Source organism: Clupea harengus, chromosome 6 (assembly GCF_900700415.2).
Source record: "Clupea harengus chromosome 6, Ch_v2.0.2, whole genome shotgun sequence".
NCBI classification, from domain to species: Eukaryota; Metazoa; Chordata; class Actinopteri; order Clupeiformes; family Clupeidae; genus Clupea; species Clupea harengus.
In genome coordinates, this window is record NC_045157.1 from 24,475,891 (window position 1) to 24,500,924 (window position 25,034).

General features: G+C 49.2%; 1 protein-coding gene across 4 annotated transcripts in view; it reads left to right on the forward strand.

Annotated features, from left to right (window-relative positions):
- The window catches only part of zfhx3b (zinc finger homeobox 3b), a 340,892-nt gene that overhangs the window by 240,489 nt on the left and 75,369 nt on the right, over positions 1–25,034 (forward strand). For all 4 annotated transcript variants that reach the window (XM_031569518.2, XM_042708091.1, XM_031569517.2 and 1 more), the window contains one exon: positions 3,761–4,251. In XM_031569518.2, the coding sequence (XP_031425378.1) occupies positions 3,761–4,251 (491 nt within the window). The remainder of the gene's footprint in view (positions 1–3,760; positions 4,252–25,034) is intronic.

Below are 25,034 nucleotides of genomic sequence, written 5' to 3' on the forward strand. Positions count from 1 at the left end.
GCAGTTCACTGCAAGTTCACGTGGGTGGGATAGCTTATACTGCTGCCAGTTGTTTATTTTTAAACATAAACCACAGTGTTAGAGCTAGTCAAAGTACACTGATGGATGGGCCTTTTTTTCTAAAACTGTGCTTTTATTACATAGTACATTCACTTTACTGAATTGAATTGGTGAGACTAATACAAAAAAAGTGTAAAAGATTGAGAAGTGAGGATGCTTGTCTGTGACTTTCTCATCCAGCTGGCACAAAAGAAAGAAAACAAGGAAAAGAGAATATAGTCATCTATAGGATAGAGAATATAGTCAGGCGACTGCATGACCTTTTTTCCTTCCCATCTACTTTACTGTCCTGTCTCTTTATGTTTGCACATAGCCTTACGATACCCCGATGACTGCTGTGGTTTTCTCCGAACCTGTGATAGTGTGAGAGTTTGGCAATGGAAAAAAATTGGGGATGAGAAGTGCTAGAGGACAAAGAGAGGAATAAAGAGAAACTCAGGAATGGGCATTAGTGTTTTAAACAACTTGAGTTACAGCCTGGATCTTGTTCCCCACATCGCTTTTCACACACTCTCCACACATTTTAGCCTGAATGCAAGAGCCCCCTTTTTTTAAAGGCATCTGTGTTTTTTTTTTATTCTGGTCTGTTTTTCTTTCACTACCCAAATCGATCTTCAGTACAGACAAAAAGAAGAAGAAAGAGAAAAAGAGTGTAGCGTTCCTGAGAGGCTGTCATGTCACCCTAACTCAGCTCGGCAGAAAGCACACTTCGGTACACAAAAGCTGGCCTAGTCAGAGTTGTTGTGTAAGTCTGTGTGCAGGTTGACTCTTTTTAAAAGAAAGCCGTTAAATAGGAGAACATACATTAGATTGATGAGAGGAGGGCTTTACTGTATTCAAGTGTGCATGGATACTATTTCTCTGCCTGCCCTTGACTCCCACACACCAAGTGCTCTCTCTCTCTCTCTTTCTCTCTCTCTCTCTCTCTCTCTCTCTCTCTATGTGTGTGTCTCACACACACACACAAACAAGCACACAAATGCTTAGATCCATGAACAGATCTACTCACAGGCACATTCCTCGGCAACACTCGAGCCGTAGTTTAGTTTACGCGTCCACTGTGTGTCACTCTATCTGGGTCAGCCAGGCTGGGGAAATTCCCCCCTTTCTGATACCTTCGCTTCCCCCCCCCCATGCTCACAAAAGACTGTGTGAGCGAGCGAGCAGCAAGCAGGCCCTGTCTGAGGGGAGTGATCCGCATGGCCCTGTCCTCCAGGCTCCCGAACGCACATCAGAGTTTTCATGTCATTATCCGCAAACTGCAGTTTGCACTCCGCGACCAGAGTTCCCTTCCTTTTTTTCTCTTTTTCCCTCTCTCTCTCTCTCGTTCTGTCTCTCCCCTCCAAACTTTGTAATTGCGGCTATAAATTTTATCTTGTTCAAAAAAGAGGGTGGAAAAAGCCAAGCGAGGGTAATTCAGCCGCGTGGCTGACGGTTTGGCGTGCCAGCTACAACCCCACAGTTTGCACAGGCTTGTCTCTGACTGTCGCCAGTTCAAAGAAGTGAACAAGAATTGATTGCCGTGACTAATTATAGTGCTTGCAAAGCAAAGCACTATATTGATATTCCTAGGCTTTTTATATATTCTTTCTACCAATTTTTGGCAAATAATTCAGCTTGAACCGTTTTGTTCAAACTTTGTCACGTAGGTTTTGTAAATGACAAAATAGGCGGTGTTATTTTCATCTTGGCTACACTTTATACTTTTCTTTATATATTTAAGATAAACGAGGACAAAATCCTATTGAAATGAATGGTGGAATCTGTTGTAAACAGTCTATCTCTCTGTCTGTCTATTTATCTCTCTATGTTTGTCTTTATCACTTTCCCAATCTCAACTGCACTCACATGGCTTTTCTGTACTTCCTCCTTCTCTCTCTCTCTCTCTTTCTCTCTCTCTCTCTCTTTTGCTCTCTCTCTCTCTCTCTGCGCATGCATTAAATATCTTTCCAACTTTCTAATATTTTATGATCAATTCTGACCATACATGATCTAACTGTTTTTTTTTATCCTCACTGGAACAGAGATAGAGCAGAGTCAAGTTTTATCCTATTCTGATGTGCCATGTCAGGCAATACTTAGAAAGCTTCACAGACCTTTAAAGGAAGCAGGTCTTGCATAATTTAATTAAATATTGAATTTCAACATGCCTCTTCTCCTAGAAACAGAGACTTTCTGCAAACTGTCCATTTGCTTCAGCATTGAGTGAGACAAAAAACGTTCTGCAGTAGATTGTATTTATTATACAGCCCATTTGTGCTTAAGGCATGTTAACAGTATAGAAACACAGAAACATCCTTCTCACAAAAGCATATAGATTAAGGATGAGAAGGCCAACAGCTGTGCTAGTCAATAAGTCTACAGAGAGCGAGAGCGTGAGAGCCTCATATAGGAGACGGAGACAGAAAATGAGTGGAGAGAGATGGTAGATAAGAAAGAGGGGAGAGCAAGAGAGAGAGAGAGAGGGGGAGAAAGAGAGGGAGGGAGGGAGTGTTGGAGGTAGATCTGTGACTGATTTCAGGGGGCTTCTCAGAGGTCTCCCTCTCCCCGCTATAAAGACTCAGGTAATGGAGAAAAGTCCGAGTGCAGGCTGCATACTGCAGCAATAAATAAGAGGGAGCTGCTGGAATTAATTTAGTGTAAAGCCAGGCAGGGTCAGCTGGTGCGCACAGTCTGGGCAGTGATAGATTAAAGATCAGTGAGCAAAGGCAAAAACTCCCAAGCTTCTCCTGCAGCTTTTTTTTCTCTTCTTTTTTTCCCCCACTTCTGTTCTTCTCCTCCCTTTCCCCACTCTGGCGGTGTACACATCACCCTGTCCTGTCGTAAGATCTGTTTGAGTGCTCCTTTCCCCTTTTTTTTGTCATCTCCATCCACCCCTCTCGAAGTCATGCACGTCACAGGGCAGGATTAATCTAGAGTGGGGTTGGGGTGGGGCGAGAGGGCCTATATCGATTCAAGCAATGATCTTGAGTGAAAGTGGCACAGGAATCCAAACACGGAGGTGGAGTTTTCTTTTTTTTTGGGAGAGTGTTATAATTCTGTGAACGAGGGTGCTGGATTTGATTTACAGTAATGTGTGCTTGGGAACTCTTTAGTTCTCCTGTAATGATAGAATAACTTTCTTTCTCTGCGGAGCTCACGGCCTCTGGAGTTGATTTAGTGCTGGGCTGTGAAAGTGCGGCAGTCCAAACAGTGCGTACGTGTAAATCCATACCCCTGGCCCGACGAAGCTCTGTTCCCCGCGAAAGTGTCCGGGCTCTCCCTGTACTCTCCACTGGAAAGGGGGAAGGATAATCTTGATTTAATAAAATTAGGAACATAAATACACACATGCACATTATACACGGAGGGGTGTTGGTACTGGAAAGCAAATCCACTTTGACTGCGCAGACAAACACAGCTCTTTGTTAAAAGGTTAACCATACACCTTTGAGCGTTCCCTGAGCGTTTTCAGACTTCAGACTGGAGCCCTTCGAGACTAAGCTCTCTACCAAGAACTTTGGCCATCCAAAAACATCAAATAACATGAGGCATACAGTATTAATAACACATCTTGCCCTGGCAGGGAGAACTGAAACATTACATTACATGTAGATTGGAAACAAAAGGACAAAAAACTAATCTGTGTGTGTATGTGTGGTGCGTGTGTGTGTGTGTGTGTGTGTGTGTGTGTGTGTGTGTATGACTGCTGCCTCCCTAGTAGGTGGAGACCTCCCCATGGACATGCGCCTGGGCAGCGGTCAGCTGGTGTCTGAGGAGCTGATGACGCTGGGCGAGAGCCTGTCCACCGACCCGTCGCTCAAGCTCTTCCAGTGCGCTGTGTGCAACCGCTTCACCACCGACAACCTGGACGTGCTGGGCCTGCACATGGGCGCCGAGCGCAGCCTGCCCGAGGAGGAGTGGCGCGCCGTGCTGGGCGACTCGCACCAGTGCAAGCTCTGCCACTACACCACGCAGCTCAAGGCCAACTTCCAGCTGCACTGCAAGACGGACAAGCACGTGCAGAAGTACCAGCTGGTGGCCCACATCAAGGAGGGCGGCAAGGGCAACGAGTGGCGCCTCAAGTGCGTGGCCATCGGCAACCCCGTGCACCTCAAGTGCAACGCCTGCGACTACTACACCAACAGCCTGGAGAAGCTGCGCATGCACACCGTCAACACGCGTCATGAGGCTAGCCTGAAGCTCTACAAGGTAAGTGGTCTCCAGAAACCAACATATGCGCTGCTGTCATACAATCTCACTCTCCTTCCGCTGTGGTTCCATACAGTCCTTCCGACCCTCTTCCAGTTCTTCCTTCTCTTCTAAATTGTAAGCCCCTCCATTTCCCCATCCTCCACCTCTCCCTCCTTCCTCCACCCTCTACCTCTCTCACACTTTAAGTCTTCCTTCTCTTCTTACTCTGTCTCACACTTGGAAGTACACACTTGGAAGTACACACTTGAATGGAGGAGACCAGACAGCTCTCCATTATGCGCCAGCCAAACAACTAGTCATCACGTCCTAAAAACGGCACACAAAACAAACACACTGCAGCCTATCAGTAACCTCTCCTCCTCGTCCTCCGTTTGCTTTTAAGAAACACACCTCTTTTTCAAAGAGGCACTCTCAATTCAAAATAGCACCAGCTATGTATAACCATACAGCATATTGACACATAACAAAACATTTCCTGTAATGTCTGCATGCCAAACATCAACCGATGCATAGACACACATACACACACACACACAAACACACACACACACACACATACACACACACACACACACACACACATACACACACACACACACACATACACACACACACACACACACTCTCACACACGCTCATTTCAGATTCCCTCCTCATCCATATGCTCCACCCACAGTTCTGAATGATGGCTTTATTGTATAACTCTGTTGCACACACACACACTCACACACGTGTAGCCCAGGGAGAAGACTGGGCCCCTTTCAGCAGGCAGGTAGGACATGGGGAGGATGAGAAGGGGTGAGCGGGGCTAAAGGGTGAAATTGCTGGAGGAGGGATAAAGGAGTGTGAAGAGACAGAGGGGTTTGGTGCTAATACTCCTCTGAGCGGCACGGGCAGAATCGCTCTCGACAGCCGTATTGATTTTCGCCGGACTTGGAGCTTCACCTTCTCCTCTAATCATTCCATAATAGCCAATGGATGAACACTCTCCGAACAAATGGCCATAAATCTAGCCGGCCTGATTCCACTTAGGCACCTATCCTCTGTGTCGGAGGCCCGGGCCAGCTCTGTGTTTAACCCAAACTGGCGTAGCTGCACAGAGGGACTCTCTCTCTCTCTTTTTCCCGGCCTCACTCATTCTCTTTCTCATGCCCCCTCACACACACGCACACACGTAACCACATATCCATGCACTCTCTTTGCACAGACTCGGCCATTATTTACACAATGACTCCACTCCATTTTCAAGTGTTATACTCTTGGAAAGTAAATGAGTAAAAACAAACATTACATATTATCGAGTTTTATTTAAGGAACGTTTACAAGAGACCTGCTCTTTACTCCTGCCCCCCACTTCTTCTTCCTCTTCTTCTTCTTCCTCTTCTTCTTCTTCTTCTTCTTCCCTTTCTTGGCCCGTGTCCTTCGCAGTGCAGCCCGGCTCGGTAAACAGCACATTAAAGAACCGGCTGAGAAACAGGCCGTCGTTATTGTATTTTTAATCACATTAGAAAGTGCTGCTAAAATGGACCGACGGAACACCATGTCCAGCAGTCTGTCTCTCCTCCCTGTCAGGGATTGAGAGTCGCCGGTTTTATGAGTCGTTCCTCCATTCTGCTGATGTTTTTACAGCATTGCTTCCTGTCCGCAAGGTCTTTACTCCGGGAGAACATAACGGTAACGGAGCGAAATCGTTTTTCAACACTCCATTAAAGGGAAAGGTGTGACCACTATCCCATGTTGCCCATTAAAGTGGAATGGGGGAAAGGTGGTGGGGGGTGGGGGGATTGGCCTTAGGGATCAGCCAGAGAGAGAGAGAGAGTGCTCTTGAGAAAGTCCCTTCTGATGGTGGGGAAGGGGGCCGAGAAACTTGCTCACTCAGATGGGAAGCCGGGGATTCAGTCAGAGTTGAGTTCGCAGGGCCTCCACTGCACATGTTCAGACACGTAAGCTAGGCTATTTACAAATACCACAATGATTCAAATATGTAACAGAATCTGTGCAAGGCTGTGTCGGGGCTCTGGAGGCGGGGAGGCACTGAGGGGTCCTCACTTCGCCCACGGGCAGCTCTCACCCTCACTGGGCATGGCTTTCTCCCGAGCTCGAGGCTCTCCAGAAAACACTGATGCACTCACTGCACACACAAGCACTGTACAGATGCACAGCTAACGCTTCCAGCTCCTCTGCCAGTACGAGTGTGAGTTTTTTAAAACAGTTGTGCTTGGTGAGCTCTCATGCCAGGCAGGAGACATCTCTTTGTGTCACTTTTAATACCGAGCAGTCGAGGGAGGCTTAAAAATGTTCAACACATCCTTGCGCGATCATTTTTTAAGACTTAAGCTGCTTAAGATGGCTGCTCAGCTCTCACGGGCTCTGAGGATCCTGGGAGGAAGCAGGAGAGAGAGAACGTGAGTGTATGCCCAGGCGTGACCCGAGCCGTCGCACCGGCACTCTGCTACAACACCAGGAGCAGCTCCCTCCGGAGTACAGAGAGGGTGTCACTGACTAACTAAGATGTCCCCAACTTGACAAGAGTTACTACTGCGTTTTTATGACCTCCTAGTGTGATTAGTGGATGATAAGTACATGGTGCCGAGGCCACACCGCACTGTCCCGGCTCCCTGCTTTGCCGACAACACGGATGCGGTGTCACCCCGGATTTATGGCCCTGGTGGAGCGGCTGACAGGCAAGAACCCCATGGTGGCCTACAAGTGTGATGTGGCAGATTGGTAAGCAGACAGAAGCAGAATGAGAGAAAGAGAGGGAGAGAGAGAGGATAGAGAAAGAAAGAGAGAGAGCGGGGGTGGAGGGGGGGGTGGAGAGGGAGATGAGAGAGGGAAAATGGTGTTCATTTATTCCTCCCAACGAGAAATCTGATGCGAGGCACAGCATTTTTTTAACCTTTTTTGGGGAGAAAATAAATCATCAAGTCAGCATAAACAGGCCGTAAGATGTGGGAGATCCTTGGGACACTTCACCCAAATCAAACTGGTTTGCATTAAACAGGCCCTTTGTGTGCAGGGCTCCGTATAAATTGGAGCCTGTAATTACTGGAATTAAAAAGGAAGGTTTAAACTGAGGGCTAAACTGGATGGGATAATTTGAGAGTCTGTGGTATGTGGCCCATATTAGGGCTTTCTAAAAATATCCCCCTCCCCCCACCACCCAACTTATTGGAATGTTCCGAAAGCCCATGGAAAGCTCGAGTGAGTCGTCCTGACCGCACAGACCACCGTGCGGCGGGGGTGATGTAGGCTCTCCCGGGCCCTTGCTCCTGTTAGCCCAGGACACACTGGTTTTCAGCCACGCCCGGCAGTCTCTCGCCTCGCTTGTGAACTTTCACCTTGCCGTTTTTTCCCTCCCTCTGTGTGTTCCCTCAGGCTGGCGGCTTTATAGTGGCAGTTATGATGTCATGATGGTCAACCACCACCACCTCCCACCACCCCCCTCCCTTCCTCTAAGCACAAACAGATGGCCCTCACAACAATATACAGGTCGTCCCAGAGTTTAGTCTTCTTTCCGGAACGTTCCCCCCTTCACTTTCCAGTGGGAGAGACATGGGCTTGGGCTATGTAGTGTCATGCCTCGGTCATGGCTTTCTAAGTCAAACCCCCCCACTATACTCCATCTGCTCTCCATGAAACTGCACACTCAATGCAGCTCTCTTGTTTACTATGAGGCCTGCGCTGTGGTATTGAGAGGCATGGCATTATATAGCATTCTGGAGCTGTGAGAAGCTGGGGATGAAGCTAAATCTGAAGCTAAGAGAAAGAAGCTGGATAAGTGGAGGCCCTGGACTCCTGGCTGCCTTCCTCCAGACAGGATGGGAAGAGGCTGGACCAGGCCTGGGCTTCCAGGCAGGACTTTCAGGGAAAGGGGTGGAGCTTTTCGGGGGGTTAGCTGGCTACCTTCCTTGTCTCGGGGGCCGGTGCGATCTGCGGTAATTGAGATTGATTGGATGTTATTTTTCCTCTTGCAAATGTAGTCCATTAGCTTGGCACATGCATAATCAGTTTAGAGCACAGTTAACTGAATGTAATCATGTTCCTCGGTGTCTGCTCACACAAAATCCACTCCAGATGCCGTTTGGCTGTGGAAAGAGGGGAAGAAAGTGCCGTCACTATCACATGGGGAATCTTTACCCAGGAACCCCTCTCTCTCTCTGTCTCTCTCTCTCTCTGTCTCACACACACACAGAACCCCTCCTTTTTGTGTCCCAGACTCGCTCTATTAAACACACACACACACACAGACAGAACAGACTTGCTCTCACACTCACACATGGCACACACGGACACGTAACACACAAACTCAGTCCAGAAAACAGGCCTTCAGATCACATGTTCACAAGTCTTAGCTATGCTAACTCTGACAGAACTTCCAGTCCCTCACCAACAAAGGGCGTCTGGATTTGGGCTAGTCTCGCTTTCTCCTGGCCTTGTTTTCCCCTCCAGTGCAATTGAACTGGATTGTTCGACTGCAAAGAAGGAAACCTATTTACGCTCCATATAGACCAATGAAAGAGAAGGGGGAAAAAAACAAAAAAGTCAAGAAGTGGATTGATGTGTGCAAAAGGGATTATCATGTCCTCTTGTACCAAAAACACATTAAGGTGCATTTCAATTATCTGCACTCCACAGGCAGGCAATCTCGAGACACTAAAGAATTTGGATGGAATGACCTTAACCATTAATGACTATTATGATTGATTCTCCAAACTCTCTCAGCTCTAGTCAGCAGGGGAGCCGAAAACCATAAGAACACATAAACAGTGGTTTTTCTGTGTTTGATCCGGGTAAGATTGTTTTGGTTTTTTATTGCCAAATGAAAGTGCAGGGATTAATTTGGAGTTAAAGTCACGGGGGAGCATTTGACTGCTGCTGGTTCCGTCTGGTGGCGACATCTTTCATCTGCGGATGGGAATGGGCTGACCTCAGGCCAGCTCTGGGCTCCCAGAGAGCGCCACACCCATGCTCCCTCCGACTCATCCTCCAGACAGACATGAGCCACAGGAGAGAGGGATGGGGGGAAGGGCGGCAGGTCTGAGAGAGAGAAGGAGAGAGAGAGACGCTCGTTTAGACAGAGATACTCGGCTAATTATCATGGCCAGCCTGTGATTGTTCAGTAATAGTGCTCAGTGGGGAAAAAAGGTTGCTGCGGTTCCAGGAAGAGCAGCACTCTGATTTACTGGTAGCACCACGCTAATAAAGCCTTCGCTCGCACTCCATTCACAGGGCGCTGCCACCCAGACGCCCCCGCCCCCTCCCTACCTCCACCACCCTCATCTCCCCCCCCCCCCACACACACAGACACACTCACCTCACCGCTTCCACACACACACACTCACCTCACCGCTTCCACACACACACACACACACACACACACACACTATCAAAGCAAAATCCCACCACGCTCCCCTGCCAAGAACAACAAGTCCTATATGTACCGTCACAGATGAAATATTCTGTGCGCTAAATCCAGTGGCGTCTGTTAGCGAACGCTATGTAAATGCGTGCGTATTGGGAGTAGCAGGCCTGCTGTCCAGGCAGAGAGGAGGGAAGGGAAGTGTTGGAGGTCTGTGTGTGAGACCTTTTCTCATTTAAAAGCAGCAGTGTTGATCCACAGCCATCCCCCCTACCCCCTCCCTCCTCTGAACCTCACCCTTGGTAGTGTGCCTGGAGGAGAGGTGAACTCTCGTCTGCAGAGACTAAACAGAGAGCTGTCAGTCTGAGGCGTGAGGAGGCGGGGAACGGTCCGTGCCAAGGTCACTGATTGGCTAGGGGGGCCCGGGAAGGCGGGGCGGGCGGCATTTTTTTAGTGGAGGAGGGTTCAAGGCTCTGTCTCTGGCAGGTCGCTGGAATTTCACAACTCCTCCGGCTCCCACGTCGGAAAAGGCCAGCCGCTGACCCGTGGCCCAGCTGCTGCACTGACGCTGCTGCTGCCGTGTGTGAGTGCATCTGCCCCTCTGTGTGCGTGTGCGTGTGTGTGTGTGTTTGTGTGAGTGTGTGTGTGTGTGTGTGTGTGTGTGTGTGTGTGTGTGTGTGTGTGTGTGTGTGTGTGTGTGTGTGTGTGTGTGTAGGTGTGTTTGTGTGTGTGTGTGTGTGTATGTGTGTGTGTCACAGGGGATAGCTCACAGACAGGCCACACTGTGTAGACTAAATTATTTTATGTCATGGCTGTGAAAGTTGAGCAAAGAGGGGAGGAGGGGTGACAAGGCCCTTTGCAAACCACTATTTCTCTCTCTCTCTCTCTCTTTCTCTCTCTTTCCCCTATCTATCTCTGCAGAGCGGAGGTGCAGATGTTATTCTCTTTCTAGCTGTTGTGATTTTGCTCCCCTCCTTACTGCAGGCAGCCCCAGCAGGGTGGCATAACATGCTCCTGCCGGTGTGCGTGGAAGCCCTTGATCCTATTATCTGCTGCCTGATCAGCAGAACTGGAGGACTGGTCGAGTGACTGCCAGGGACAAAGGGAGTCAGACCCCTCAGAGGGGGGCACTAAAGAAGAGCCTCAGTAACGATGGGGATGGGTGTGCTGGCATTCATCTTAAGTGTCTGGATTTGGGCATAGTTTGCAGATTACTGTATAACACTCTAAAAGGCCTCTCATGCAGTCCACTTCAATATGCACATGGTAACGTTATGCACACATATACATAGATGAGTTTTACTCATAGGCATTAGCTACGTCCTTTACTTTTATGTTTTCCCTCTTGAATTGCACTCTGTGTGACTAGACTTCCAGACTCCTTTAATCCGACATCCTTTTCATCATCTCTCCCCCCCCCTCTCGTTGCTCCGCGCTCTTATCTTCCCAAAATGAACAAACACGATCAGGAGCTGTCACACACAAAACAAACTCAGTGTGGATAACAGGTCAGTGGGTGGTCCGACACAGGGCCCTGCTTAAGGTTAAATAGCTTTAATCCAACCAGCGCGCAAAGCTAAACATTCACCCTCAGCCAAGTCCTCCTCCACCCCTCCTCTCTCTCTCTTTCTTTCTTTCTTTCTTTCCTCCTGTCTTCCTTTCTGTTTCTCTCTGTATCTTTCCATCTTCTTGATTTCCTATGGGACAGGGTGTTTTTTTTTGTGTTTGCTGACTGCATTATTCACTCACTCCACCACAGATTTGTGTTTTATAAAATACCTTATGAGGGATAAACACAGAAACCCGCCATGAAGCACTGGCAAGCAAACAGCGTTTCAGAAGCCATTGTCTGCCCTGGCCGTGACAATGCAGGCAGACAGACGAGCATATCCTCTACTCTTTTTTTCTTGATGAGAATTATTGAGAACGCAATTACATCGCCCAGGAATCAACTTCCCGAGTCGAGACTGACCAGAGGGTCTCTTTTTCTATCGCCTAATCAGTGTTTTATCGAAGTGGTGCCAGCCTCAATCTTGTAAAGATGATATTACAGCCATATCAGCCACATTCTTATATCTGCCCCCCCCTCCCCTTTGGCTCTCCCTCCCCCTTCAGAGTCGGATAATGAGGAGATTGCACACTTGCCCCCCCATCTTCAAAAAGACCAGATAGTGATAAGCGGCGCGTTTAATCAGCCCGCTCTATGATTTAGTGTCGCGTTTGCATGTATTTTGTCAGTCAAAGTGAAGTCAAATAGTAACTGCAGGCTGATTGGCTCCACCTCTCTTTCTCTCCCCTTCACCACAATCGTCACCACCACCTAACCCTGCTGGAGCAGGGGCCCACACCTGAGGCCTCCGGGCCCCTGAGTTGTCCCTGTGGCTGGCTATAGGCAGGTCAGCCCGGGGACTAATGCAGCCAGCTGGTAGATAAATGCTCCTTTGATGGGGATGAACCTGCGTCTCCTGGATCACAGAGGCTTCAGATCCGAGTGGAAAGGGAAGACTGGAGAGAGAGAGAGAGAGAGAGAGAGATGATGGAGGATGGCTTACCGACTCACTGGCATTAATACATCAGTGGCTTAGTGACCAGATTAAAGTCCTGCGAGTGGTCAGAGCCAGGTTACAGCTCCTCTACTCAGTATTCAGCAGGGAGAGGGAAGACAGAAAGAGGAAGAGGGAGGGAGGGAGGGAAGAAGAGGGAGGGAGGGAGGGAGGGAGGGAGGGAGCAATGAAAGGGTGGAAACTTGCGTGTGTTTAGGTTTCGGGCTGTTGAGGAGGGTCTGGGGAGAGATAAATACCGCAGGAAAATGGGGTTGTGCACCTCACTGTTTTAATTCCACTCGCAGCTCCACCAGCATTTGGCTCCGGGGAGAGTTCACCCCAAGGGTTAAAGAGCTGTCCAGCACACCATTTGACTGTGTCCAACAGCAGACACCTGCGTGGTTATATAACCACAGCATAACCGGAACTTCCTCCAAACGCAGTTGGCGGAGGACATCACAGTTGAAGGACGGGTTGAATCCCGGAGGCCCTATCCATGGTAAAAATGCCCACATCTGAAGCACTCACGCTAGATGGGATTGAACTCTTAACTGGGGGATTCCCAGAGCCTAGTTCGTGACGAGGTTAAAAGAAGAAGAAAAAAACGCTAGCTTCAGCTGCACCCTCCCCCTTTTTGACAATGGACGTCCATCCAAGCATCTTATGTTTGGCCTAATTGCTGTGCACCGGAGTGCGGGGTTAGGACTGGGAGCTGTAAATCTATCAGTGTTATGGGGGCAATGTTCTCTCCAGATGTAGACTAGAGATTTCATCCCTTTGTAATTAAGCAGTTCAGCCTGGGGTGTCATATGGTTTTTATTGGAGCCCTCTGGAAAAAATCATTTCACACCTTGTTTTCTCATCATACTCTTTATTCTAGTATAAAAAAAAGAGAATAGAACTGAGAAAAAGGAATTTTTTAAAGAATGGAACAGAGAGAAAATAAATCGCGCAGCCGAGAGAGACTAGGCCGTATGGAAATGATGGGGGTATTGATTTAAGGGGTAGAGGTATGGGGGCAGAGAGGGGTCACCAAACTTGCAGGTAATCAAAAAAACCTGCTCAAAGTCAGAAAGAGAGAGAAAAAAAAAAGAATATAGGGATTCAATTAGAATGGTGCATATCCAGCAGCACCACCCCCTCCACTCCCCACCCAGCCCCAATGTTATCTTTCCTCTCCCTCTGCGTCCCCTTCCACCTGTGTTCCACTTTAAGCTCATTAGGAAGATGAGGGAGACAGCCGGGAGAAGGAGAGGTTGAGGGACGCGGGCGGTGCTCAACTTTTCAAGGGCAACGGCATCACCATCTCTGCGAGTTTATTGCCCCCACATTCTCCCAAGCCAAACTATCACTTCAAATGGAGAACACTGTAAAAGGCAGGCAAAGAGGAGGGGGGGGGGGGGGGTCCCAACAGTTTTCCTCAGCCCTACACCAGGCCCCACCCGCTGATGTGGCAAACTTTGAGGTCAAACCCTCAGAGGTGTCTTTTTTTTTTTTACTAGTCACAGCTGGTGAGAGAAAAGAGGGGAGAGGAGGGAAAAAAGCTTTTGTTCTGTTTTAAGCGCTTTCACACATTTGTGGTTTATGAAGCGTTTTTTTTTTCAAATGGCCTCCATGATTTACAGAGCCGTTCGAGTCTCCTCTGCTCTCCACTCCTCGCCGGGCTGAGATCAGAAATGCAGACGGGAGAGGAAGTCTTTGGCGAGATCCCCCCCCCCCCCCCCCCCCCTCTCTTTTTCTCCCTCTCTCTCTCTCTCTCTCTCTTCCTCCGTTCGCTCCCTCTTCAGATCTATGACTCTCCACGTCTCTGTCCAGAAGCGTTCCTCATCTTGCGCCGTGTCAGCTCCTCGGCTACTGCCTTGATAACGTCACCACATTCGATCAACACCAGGCCCTAAAATTAGGCCCCCGTTGCACGATCCAAATTCGCCCACCACCGCCCCGCTATTCAACGAGTTATCTCTGTCACTCCTAAGGAATTTCCTTAATTTATACTCTTCGGCTTGGAATCCTCTTGTTTGGCTAATTTAAACCAGAAGTGCTGTCTTTGCCACTGTATAAACGAGATATCTTGCAGCCGTTTCTTTTTTTTATATATATAAAAATTTGCATTTATTTAGTTATATTTTCATTAATTAATTAATTTATTTATTTATATTTTTTCCTCCACCTCATACCAGACCTAATACCTCATACCTGGTGTAGATTGTGAGATCTGGTATGCAAATTATTATTCAAATCATTGTCATATTAAATTAAGCTTGGAAAGGAGAGAGTGAGCATCTTATTAATGAGTTCTATGAACCAGGCTTTATTAAATATTTGTTGATGTTGCAGGGGCTCGAGTGTGTATTAATTTGGCTGCAGCGGGTCCCACCGGGTTTGGGATCTCCGCAGAAGGGAGCGCTGGGCTTTTGTTCAGCTCTCCTCCGTCTGAAGCGTCTCCCCGGTCCCAGCCTGCGGTTTTTAGCACCCCCCCTCCCACCAACATCATTTCACAGATGAGTTATGGGAAGCTGCTGCGAATGCAATTCTGAGATGATTCACTCCATATTGCTAGCAAGTGTTTGCTCTTCCTTTCAGACGGGGGAGATCCCATGACTCTTGTCTGTGTCCATGTGTAATGCCCTCCCACCCCAACCCATCCACCCAGAAAACCCTGACTCTCTTGAGACTTGGGAGGAGAAGCCACTCACATGGATCTCACATCTATCACATGTATTCCTTTTTATCAATAAGAAATACCACCACTCTAATTTAAATCTGTCATCTTTCTGATCAGAGCTGTCATCTTCCGCAGCCAAAGCAATCTTTGAACTTCTGAGACGATGACATTTTTTTTTTTATATCACTGGAGTTTATGGGCAGTTTATGGATAAATGGCATAAAGGGGCCAGAAAGGATTACAGGAGTGAGAGCCGTATTATCTGTGATCTTCTGTTCATGAGGCCCCCGAAGGAAAAAGAGAACATAATGGTAGGACCTGCTGTTAGCAACCTTGTGCCTGTCCATCGGGCACATCCGTGTTATTTTTTTCTGCCACCTCGCATCCTCCTCTCTTTGTCGGTCCAAATTGGGCAGATCATTCAATTTTCCTCCATCTCAAACCATTTCTGCCCTCGCTACCCAGCTCATTTGAACGAAAGGGCATTATGATGGATGGAAGAAAAAGAACAAAGATAAGCTGAACACATCTCCTTTCGCTCATGACTGGTTATTTATGAGTGGTTCTTTAACTGGGAATGGTCGAGATAGCCTGCAGCCAATTTTCAGTCTGTGACAAAGGATATAGTTATGTAGTTGTAGCTGTAATGAGAAGGTCCCATAAAATGCCCCCTAAAAATGAACAACTCGGCTGTACTGCGTATTGTCAGACCGGGTCATTTTACACTCGCAGTAGATGGTGGAAGGTTAGCATACTGTGGGGTTGTGCACAGTATTCTAATGGTGGAAGGCAGCTGTATTTGTTTTTATGAAAGAAAAGTCCATCGCTTTGCAGACACCTGAACTTTCCCCCCGTGTACTGGTGCGTGCCGCGAACTCCCAGTACTCGACTTAACTTTTAAATCATTAAACATGATGAAGCCATCTCCGCAAAGTCAGGGGGGTTTATATACGCAAATCAAACCCCATCTGCCATCTCTGATCAGAGGCAACACCCATCAGGCCGGGGTTACGAAGGCTGAACAGGAAAAGCCATTAACTGCCAATCACTGCATCGATCGACAAGCCGGTCCACCATCACCACTGCCCCTCCCGGCACTCTCTCTCTCTCTCTCTCTCTCTCTCTCTCACACACACACACACACACACACACACACACACTAGACCACTACAACTTTTTGCTCTTATGCATCCCGAGTCGGCGCGGAGCTGGAGGAAGCAGACAGATCACTCTCGAGTGTGGGAGCGGGTTTTCAAACTGAATTTGACGAGAAGGGTAACACAGATGCACTCCATCCTCGCTCCTCTTTGAGCTTTTACAGAGATCTGGACCCCCACCCCACCACCACCACCACCCACACCCTCCCACTTCCCTCTCCCTCTCTCTGCTCAGCCCAGAGCCAGCTACGGCTCCAGCGCTGCTCTGCTCGGCGCTTTATCTTTTAAATGATCTAAAGATTGCCTCGCCGTTCCTCTCCATGTTAGGGAAAAGCTATTACTCTTTCCTGCTCATTTATCTGTTGATTCTGCCGTTGAGGGACAGCTTCACTCTCGAAACATTAAAACTATGCTTTCCCTCCGCAATTATAGCTCGATCCAGATGTAAAACAGTCTGTTTATGTGCAGGACTACTCCGTTGTTCTTCTCCAATCCCCCCCCCCCCACCCCGTTCCACATTTTTTGGAGCACAACATCAGATAAAAATGGGCAAACTAATAGAGTTCGCAAAGGACAAAAGGGAGACGGTTGGGAAGGGGGGAAAAAGCGCAGATTGATTTTTTTCCTCCTCATTTTCAGTGGTGTCGTTAGGACTACGGGTCATTAGAAGAATATTTACCTACTTCCCAGCTTAATAGAGACGCTGTGTATCAGTGAGCGATCGGGAGCAGAGGTCAGGGCTGAGGGGAGCAATTAAAGCCTATGGATCCTCCAGAGCTGGCCTGTCCCATTGTTTGCTCCACGGCCAGGACCAGTTAGGTGAAGCCAAGCAGGAGGCAGTGAGAACCTATCGAAGACAGGCGCTATCAATTTATCGAGCCCCCACCCCCCCTCCCAGAAATTAGTAAGTAGTTCACCCCCCACCTTTAGCACATATCAAGACCTGGTTTCTACACATGCAGAAATACAGATGTTGTTTCCCCTCGACTGACAGCTGCCCCCCCAGAAGATGCGATCGTCATCTTCAGTGAAGTTGTATGTTTGTGTGTATTTGCTTGTGTGTGTGTGGTTGATGTGTGTTGTGGGGGTGTAAAGAGGGCATGTGTGTGTGGTTGATGTGTGTTGTGGGGGTGTAAAGAGGGCATGTGGTGACCCGCCATCCCCTTCCCCCCCTGCTGTGGCCTGGCTGATCTCTGGCCACACAAAACCCCAGACAGCCCCGATCATGATGGATGCGGCCTCAGGCCTCCCTTCACGCTCCGCGGCTGTGGTGGCCTCATCGACACATTGGCTAGGGGGAGGAGAGAGTGAGGCCGAAAGAGAAAAGAGAGAGAGAGAGAGATATAGATAGAGAGAAAGAGGCAGGGAAGGAGCCAAGGCACAGACACAAACCAGACTGACTGGCCATTTTCCTTGTCCCTAGTCATAAATATTTGTGTGGCTGATTTATAAACAGGCCTGCATAAGACAAGATCAAAGTTAAGTGTAACGGTTATATAAAGCCCAGGGCTTCTCACTCCGCTGCCCTACACGCTGTTCTCATACCTATTAAAGATAAGGCCATATATCAGCAGCCCACATGGGCAAATGGCTTGAGAGGCCCCCGCCTGCTGAAAAGGCTAATGCAGCCCCTGTTGTGACTACACTGGACTCACCATTCACCAAGTCAGGGCAAGGCCTGTGTGGGGGTGTTGGGGTGGGGGTGTGTGTTGGGCGATGACGGGCAGCAGGCAGTTGGCAGTGACGTCTCGTGTTGCCCCCTGCCCCCACCCACTGCCCTGTTATTCTAATGTTATGCACGGCTATTTCACTCCTGTGCAGTCAGTGGAGCCGCTGCGCCGTGCTGGAGCAGGGCAGTTAGACAGCTGCACACACTGCCGCCTCAGTCAGTCAGATGGTTAGTAAGCCAGCCAGCTAGCCAGCAGACACAAAAGCCAGTCACACACACACACACACTCACACCCCGGCCCCCCACCCTGTGTATGAGAGCCAGGGGTATGGTTATGGGGTTGTGTTCAGGGTCAGTACTCACATGGGGCAACCCCTACTAGGCACACACTTACACACACACACACACACACACACACACACAAACACAGACATTCTCTCTGTGTTTCTGACATACTCAGCATACCTCCACACATAAATAAACACTGATGCACATAAATACACACGATGGGATGGCAGTGGTCAAAGTAGGGATCAGGCAAGCCTCCCACACCTCCAGTGCCAGGGCTGTGATCTCCCCTGCCTGAAGTGGTAGACTGAGGCCGATCTGAGAGTCCTCCCTGTCTCACATTAATAACAGCCCCAGCGTGGCAGATGCTTGGGGGGGGGGGGGGGAGTGTTGACCCCAGTGAGAAGGGAAAAATGAAGGGAAGGAGAGTACTCCCTCCATGGAGATTCCCCTCCTTCCTATTGGCCCTTCAAAATAGCTGAATAAATAGGGAATCAGACTAAGGCAGGAGAGGAAATGCTGTGCCATACCAGAGCGTTTTTCCTTCAAATATCTCTTTTCTTCAGGTTGGTCCAGGTGTTCAATGTAAACAACACAAACAACCTCCCATATCTTATGCAGCTGTGTTAATCACGGGGAGTCTGTCCCTCCCCTGGTTGGTACATTACATAACACATCAAGGCCTCAGCGTCTCGATAACCCTGAAATCCCCTTACTACTCAAACAGAGAATAAACACCATTTGGGTCAGAGGGAAGTACAAGTGAGTTTCACCTACAAGATCGCAGATCTCCTTCAGCTGTCCAGTTTTACGGAGTGTTCATTACTGTTTGCTGGAACTACTGCTGTAAGGGCCTTTTTTTCTCCCAAACCAGTTTGCATTTTACACAACACAGCACGTGTTTATTTTACAAGGGCTGCAGGAAACTCGCATAACCAGTTTTTATGGAAATCTAAGAAAGAGGTCAGTGTGAAATAGATAGCGTCTTCCTCCCAACTGCCGAAAAGCTTCACTGTGGAACAAAACAGCCTGTTCTGTTCTCTCCTCTTCTCTCCTCTTCTTTCCTCTTCTGTTCTATTTCTCTTCCTGCCCACGCTGCCCGCTAACACACAGTCGGCGCTCTCTCTCTCTCTGCCACCGCCCATCCCAGTCAGTCTGCAGGGGTCCGGCCCGGTCCGCCACCGGCACGGGGGCGTCCGCAGGCCTGCTGAGAAGAAAGAAGGCCTCCGCTCTGAACTCAAGACAGAAGTTGAGTCGCACAGCATCAGAGCGGATGATGCAGAGCGAGGCAGACGAGGCTTTGGTCGGGGAAGGGTTACTGAATTATTACTGATGGTTTCGGGGTAGCTGTCCGACCGCAGGTCTGGAGGATATTAATCATTTATTTGATTGTCCGCATGCGCTGATTAATCAATCCGAGGGAGATCTGCAGGATTAACTACCCTATTATTCCCTTGTAAGAACAGATAAGAGATACGGCTTTAAAATATCATGTTCCATTTATCATTTATTTTTAGTCCCCTGCTGATGAGGGCGAAATCAAAACTGAGGTGAGATTAAGCAGAACAGCAACCAAGGGAAAGAGTCTGAGGCGAAGGTGGTGGGTGTGGGGGGTCGGGTGGAGGGGTGGAGGGGTGCAAAAGAGGGCGGAAGAGTGAGGAGTGAGAGAGGGAAAACGAGGGATTAGGAAACATGTAGGTGTTCTTACTTGTGCCAAACTCCCAAACAAATGCTCAAGCTAACTGCATCGGTGGCTAAAGAGACGGTGTAACAAAGAGAGAACAAATGGCAGGGAGGGTAAGAACAGCAGGAAGTCGATGGGGAAGCAATAGCACCGAGCGAGCGGGAGAGTCTAGCGGAGGAGGGAGACGTGGCGCGGCCCACTGCGGACCGGGGGCGCTGCACTCCTCTACAGGTGGACTGATTTCGAAAAACAAGCAGGCTGCATTCGTGCGGTGCCCCACCCCGTACGCGATCCGCTCTATAAATCTACGATCCGCTGACTGGTTAATGTGTTGTGTCATGTGGTAATGCCTTTGATTCCGACATACCTCCGTTTGTAAATACAAGGAGCTCTCAAAGAGCTGTGGTTACTTTACAAGCATGGCGCCCCCGGGGCTTTCGCTGGAGAATGCAGGGGATGTAGAGGAGACGAGAGAGTGCAGAGAGGGAGAGAGAGAGAAAGAGAGAGGGAGAGAGAAAAAAGAGGTGGTCAAAAAGTGTATAGACTCTTCATTTGCCTCAGTGCCAGGTATGTGAATGGGGAGGAGGAATGTGGTCTCTATCTCACACACACACACAAACACACACACACACACATGCACTCTCTCACTCCATTTTTCTTTCTCTCACACTCACTCTTTTTCTCTCTCGGCACAGTAAAGCCTGGCGGCGTGATTATGCCCTTTTCAGCACTTTCTGCCTTTTAACACTTTCCTGCTCAAGTGCTCTTTTTTGCTCCTTTTCCACTCCACTGAAACAGACCTGTGTACTCTACAAGGGCAGGAAACAGCCAGCCAGCTGAGGTAAAACGGTGGCTGCCACCCAGCTCTCTGAAAGGCTGGGCTGGTGTCGCCAGCCGGGTTTTTTAAGTACCAACCTGGCCGATGCCCCGCTCGCTGCCTTGCCTCGCCCTGGCGTGCCAAGTCGAAGGACTCATGTCCCCGCCGTGTCTGTGAAGTGGAAAAGCAGCGTGTGTGTTTGTGTGTGTTGTAGTGTGTGTGTGTGTGTGTGTGTGTGTGTATGCCGATACGCAAAGAGGTCAGCTCCAAATCACATAACAAGGGCACTCCTCTAAAACATTAATAAATTAAAATCACAAGTTGTCCTATAAAAAGTGGCTTAATGTGATCTTATAACCTACGTGCGTAATTTACATTAAAAGGCGTACAAAGCCTTCCTTTTGCAGGGGGGAAAAGAAAAAAGGGGGCCGCCATGCCTGGTATTAAATGTCCCCAAATGGGCAGCCAGCTCAACGACCTCCATGATGACACGTCAACTAATGGCACGGCCGGCTATTTTAAGAAGCTGGCGCTGCCGGCTGGCCAGAGGTCTTTCAGAGGCCCTGGAAAGCTCTTTCGCCAGTGTGACTAAAGCAATAGGCTGCCTCCAATTAGCCAGTCCTGTGTTTGATTTTTGTGATGACGACCATATCTCAGCTGTAATTATGCTGCGCCTGGAATGATGAGGGTTTAGGTTATTGATCTGGCATTGATCACCCTGATCAATGAGCACTTTGTTTCTTTTTTTATGGAAAGTGAAGTTCTTTTTTTTTTCACATCCACTCTGTCCTCCCCCATCCCTTAGCCTTGGCTAATGAGCAAGCCTGGCTGAATGACCCTATAAAGCTGCTTGTGTTTGCTGGGCCCTGGTGTATTGGGCCGAGTGCATGGTGTGATTATGGGATGGTCGCCCTAACCCCTGCGAGCGGGCTCCACTTTTCACCACCAAGTGCACACGCTCCCTTTGGGCACGGGCTAGATGGCCAGGACTTAAACAGAGCCCATTTCAAATTCATGTTTTGCTGAAGGGCAAAACAGGCCAGGGCTCCGGGCTACATTTTTCCATTTCCAAGACTAAATTTTCTCGCCTGGAAAACACGGTAGCTTCTCCCAAAAGGGTCAAATGAAAATTGCCCACAACACCGTAACGCAGTCTGTATTTGTATGAAAACTGTGTCAAGCCATATTCTAGTGGAGAGCATGTTTGGAACATTGAGCATTAATAAGGAAATAGATTTGTCATCTTGCTCCGCCTACTTACATGTACAATTACTTTCCTTTTGTATTGTCAGTTAGAAGTGTTATTGCCTCTTATTGATCTTTGTCTTGCCACACATGTTTGTGTTTGCTTTCCACCAATATATCTTCACTGCCTTTGTACTGACAAGAATCCGAGTAAGGATTTGCAAAAAAAACATGCCTGGTATGATAGTCATAGTCCAACTCATAATAGTTTGCATATAGTTGTCCGTGTGTGTGTACTGTGTGTTTGTCTGTGTGTGTGTGTGTGTGTGTGTGTTTGTGTGTGTGTCTGAGAACACACCAGTTGTTCCCCAGCCATTCTGTCTCATCAGCAACACACCCCTTCCACACCATGCAAATAAGCTCTTATTGGCCCTTCTTTTGGCCCCCTTCCACCTGTCAATTTGCATGTTAAGAAGAGGGACTGAGCACTGAGAGCACTGAGGGCTTGTTGCTCCTTTTGTCGGCCCGGCTCTGCCCATGAAACATCCCCCCCCCCCCCCCCCCCCCCCCCCTCTTTTTATGACGCGCTCCAATATTTACTCTGGCACAACCTGCCTCGCTGGTCCTGCTGCTAATTACCCCGCCAGCATGCTCGAGGTGGGCGGGACAGCTCAGATGCTTCCTCGCGCACGGAAGGGGTTTCCAAACGCGCAACTACTCCCAACCCCAATATCTGCTCTGTGAATTTTATATAGGAGGAACAAAAAAAAAGGAGAGTGGGAAGCAGATACATTGCTTTCTCGCCACCTTATTGCGTAGCCTGAAGCGGCAACCCATTATCTGGTGATGAAATATTTACGCAGGCAAACTGGGAACGCCAGAGGTGAAAGCTAGATAATACGAGCCTGTGGTCGTTTTATTCCGAGTCCTCTTCTTCACGCTTCCAATGCTTACACTCCTTCTTAATATGCTGAATGCAAAGAGATAGGCCTTACTCTAGCCTAAAGCAGAGTACTGCATGTACTCTGTCATTGTACTATGGTCGCCTTTGGAAGAGTAACAGGTTCGATGGTACAGAGTCCGAGTATCATATGTCGACTTGGCACAGGGAAATAGAGCTGTTTTGTTTGGCTGGTAGGGTGCCATGTTGATCCTGATTGACCCAAAATGGAGTAGGCCGGAGTCCAGCGACCCACTGCTCCGGAGCATCTGTCACCTGTCCCGTCACAAAGGGGTCGAGCCACCGGATGCCTGTCGGTGGTGGGAGGGCAGTGAGTGGGATGCTGGCTGTCAGAGACTAATGGCGTTTTGGTAACGCCGGAGCGCTGGATTTAATTTTCGCCCAAGCATATTAATCTTCACAAGTGCCGTTTGACTGAGCAACCCCCACGCACGCACGCACACCCATACACACATACACACACACACACACACACACACACACACGCACACACACAAACACCCCCACACATCCATTCACATACCATTCACCTAACAAGAACCCTATAGCCCCCCCCTCGACCCCCACCGCCAGCTGGCCCGCAAGGCCAGTGCAGCAATTGTCTGTGTGGCAAGTGACAAATGGCAGGCTGGGAGGTGTCAGGGTTTTTTTATGTGTGTGGCGGGTTTGGCCACTGCTTTCAGAGACACGAACATGGATGTTGGAAAAGCCAATGCAAACGCAGTTACTCACTGGGAGCAATTTAGTTCCCCTTTAACCTTTCTACACAAAAACACACAAAAACACGGAGACAATGAGAGAGAGGAGAAAGTGGTCATGTAGGGTGTTTACAGCAATAGCAGGGTTTGGATGGAAGTTTATTGCTAGCACGTGCACGTGTGGATTTTCCACCACCCTGCTTATTGTCTCGCAGCCCAGTGGAAAGCTCCATGTGGCCAGCCCTTAGTCTCACAGACAGAGGGAAGCTGAGCCCAATCAGAGAGGGCGACCAGCTGACCCTCGTATGTAAACACACCAAGACTGCTCAGCCACGGCTTCGAGCACCTCAGTGACGCCTACGGCTCCCCGCTCAGTCTCGGCCGGTACTGCGCGCAAAACTCTCTTAATGGGCATTTTTAATTGCAGTCCATCCTCCCTCCGCACCAGTGGCTTACAGGGTTCCAGGAAAGCAGCCGTGTCTCCGGATGACCAGAGTTTCCTCTCTCTGCCCAGGCCCGAGCCGAGCATTTTAAAAACCCCCTCTGACAAATGCACCTGAATGCCTGGCGGATTGATCCTGTCTGTCTCCTGTCTGGCTGCTGTGAAAACACTGAAGCACATTCTTCCTCTCCTCCTCCTCTGCTATCCTCCCCTTGCCTTCCCCAATAATTACCACCAGCGCCGTCTCTGTCCAGATTGGAGGGTTTGTGGTTGTGTGTGAACCGAGCGGCCCCCGGTTCTGGGAAAGGAGTAGGAGCGGCGCGGTGCGGTGCAGAGCGAGGCCGGGGAGAGGCGAGGCGAGCAGGCCTGGAGTTGCCCTCCTAAAGTTCCAGATGGCACGCTGCCGCCGGTGCAGATGTCTCCGGACGGTTAGAAACAGCTGTTGAGACGATATGGGGGGGCCCCACCGCCCCGCACAGCTGTCGCCTCCTGCAGGCAGCCGTATGGTACTGCGACGCTGGCGGCACTTGCCGCTACAGGCCCCGCATTCATAAAAACACCAGGAGGCTAAGCTGTTAATTAGCTGCTCAGAGAGGAGGGCAATGTCTAGCGATTAATTTTTGTTCTCCCCCCCCCCCCCCCCCCTCCTTTTTTTAATCCCTGGCTTGACATCATTTCCTGCCCGTTTCAGAGTCATTTGCTGTGCAGTGTATAAGCAGAGGGCCCGGCTCATTAAAAGGGGGGAAAGGAGAAATGTGTTTATCTGCCAGCGATTAGAGGAGCACATTATGCATGTATGCCCATGCTTATCCAAATGCAGCTAATGAGAGAGCGCTGGCGAGGCTTGCGCGCCGTGGCACTGCGGTGGGCATGAGCCAGGCCTCGTTATCACCGCGCAGGGCATTGATCTGCCCACAGCCCGCCACACGCCCAACCTTACCAACCGACCCACCCCCACACCCCCACCCGCCGGCCCCCTCTGACTGAGCGAGAGAGAGAAGAGAAGAGAGAGAGAGAGAGAGGGCCTCTGTGTGTCATAGGGATACGCATTGATCATCTGATGGAGAGCCATTGTTTAGAGCGCAGGGACATTATCGAAGGAGGGATTACCCAACTGTTGTTTTGTAGCCACGCATGTGAGAACATATTATTTAACTGCTTGTCACTACATTCTCTGCTTTGCCTATTTCTTTCTCTCTCTCTCTCCTCCTTTCTCTCTCTCTCCTCCTCATTTTGCTTTCCTTCTCTTTCTCTCCTCATATATACACACACACAAATGATTGGATACATTATCAACATGGGCCAAATG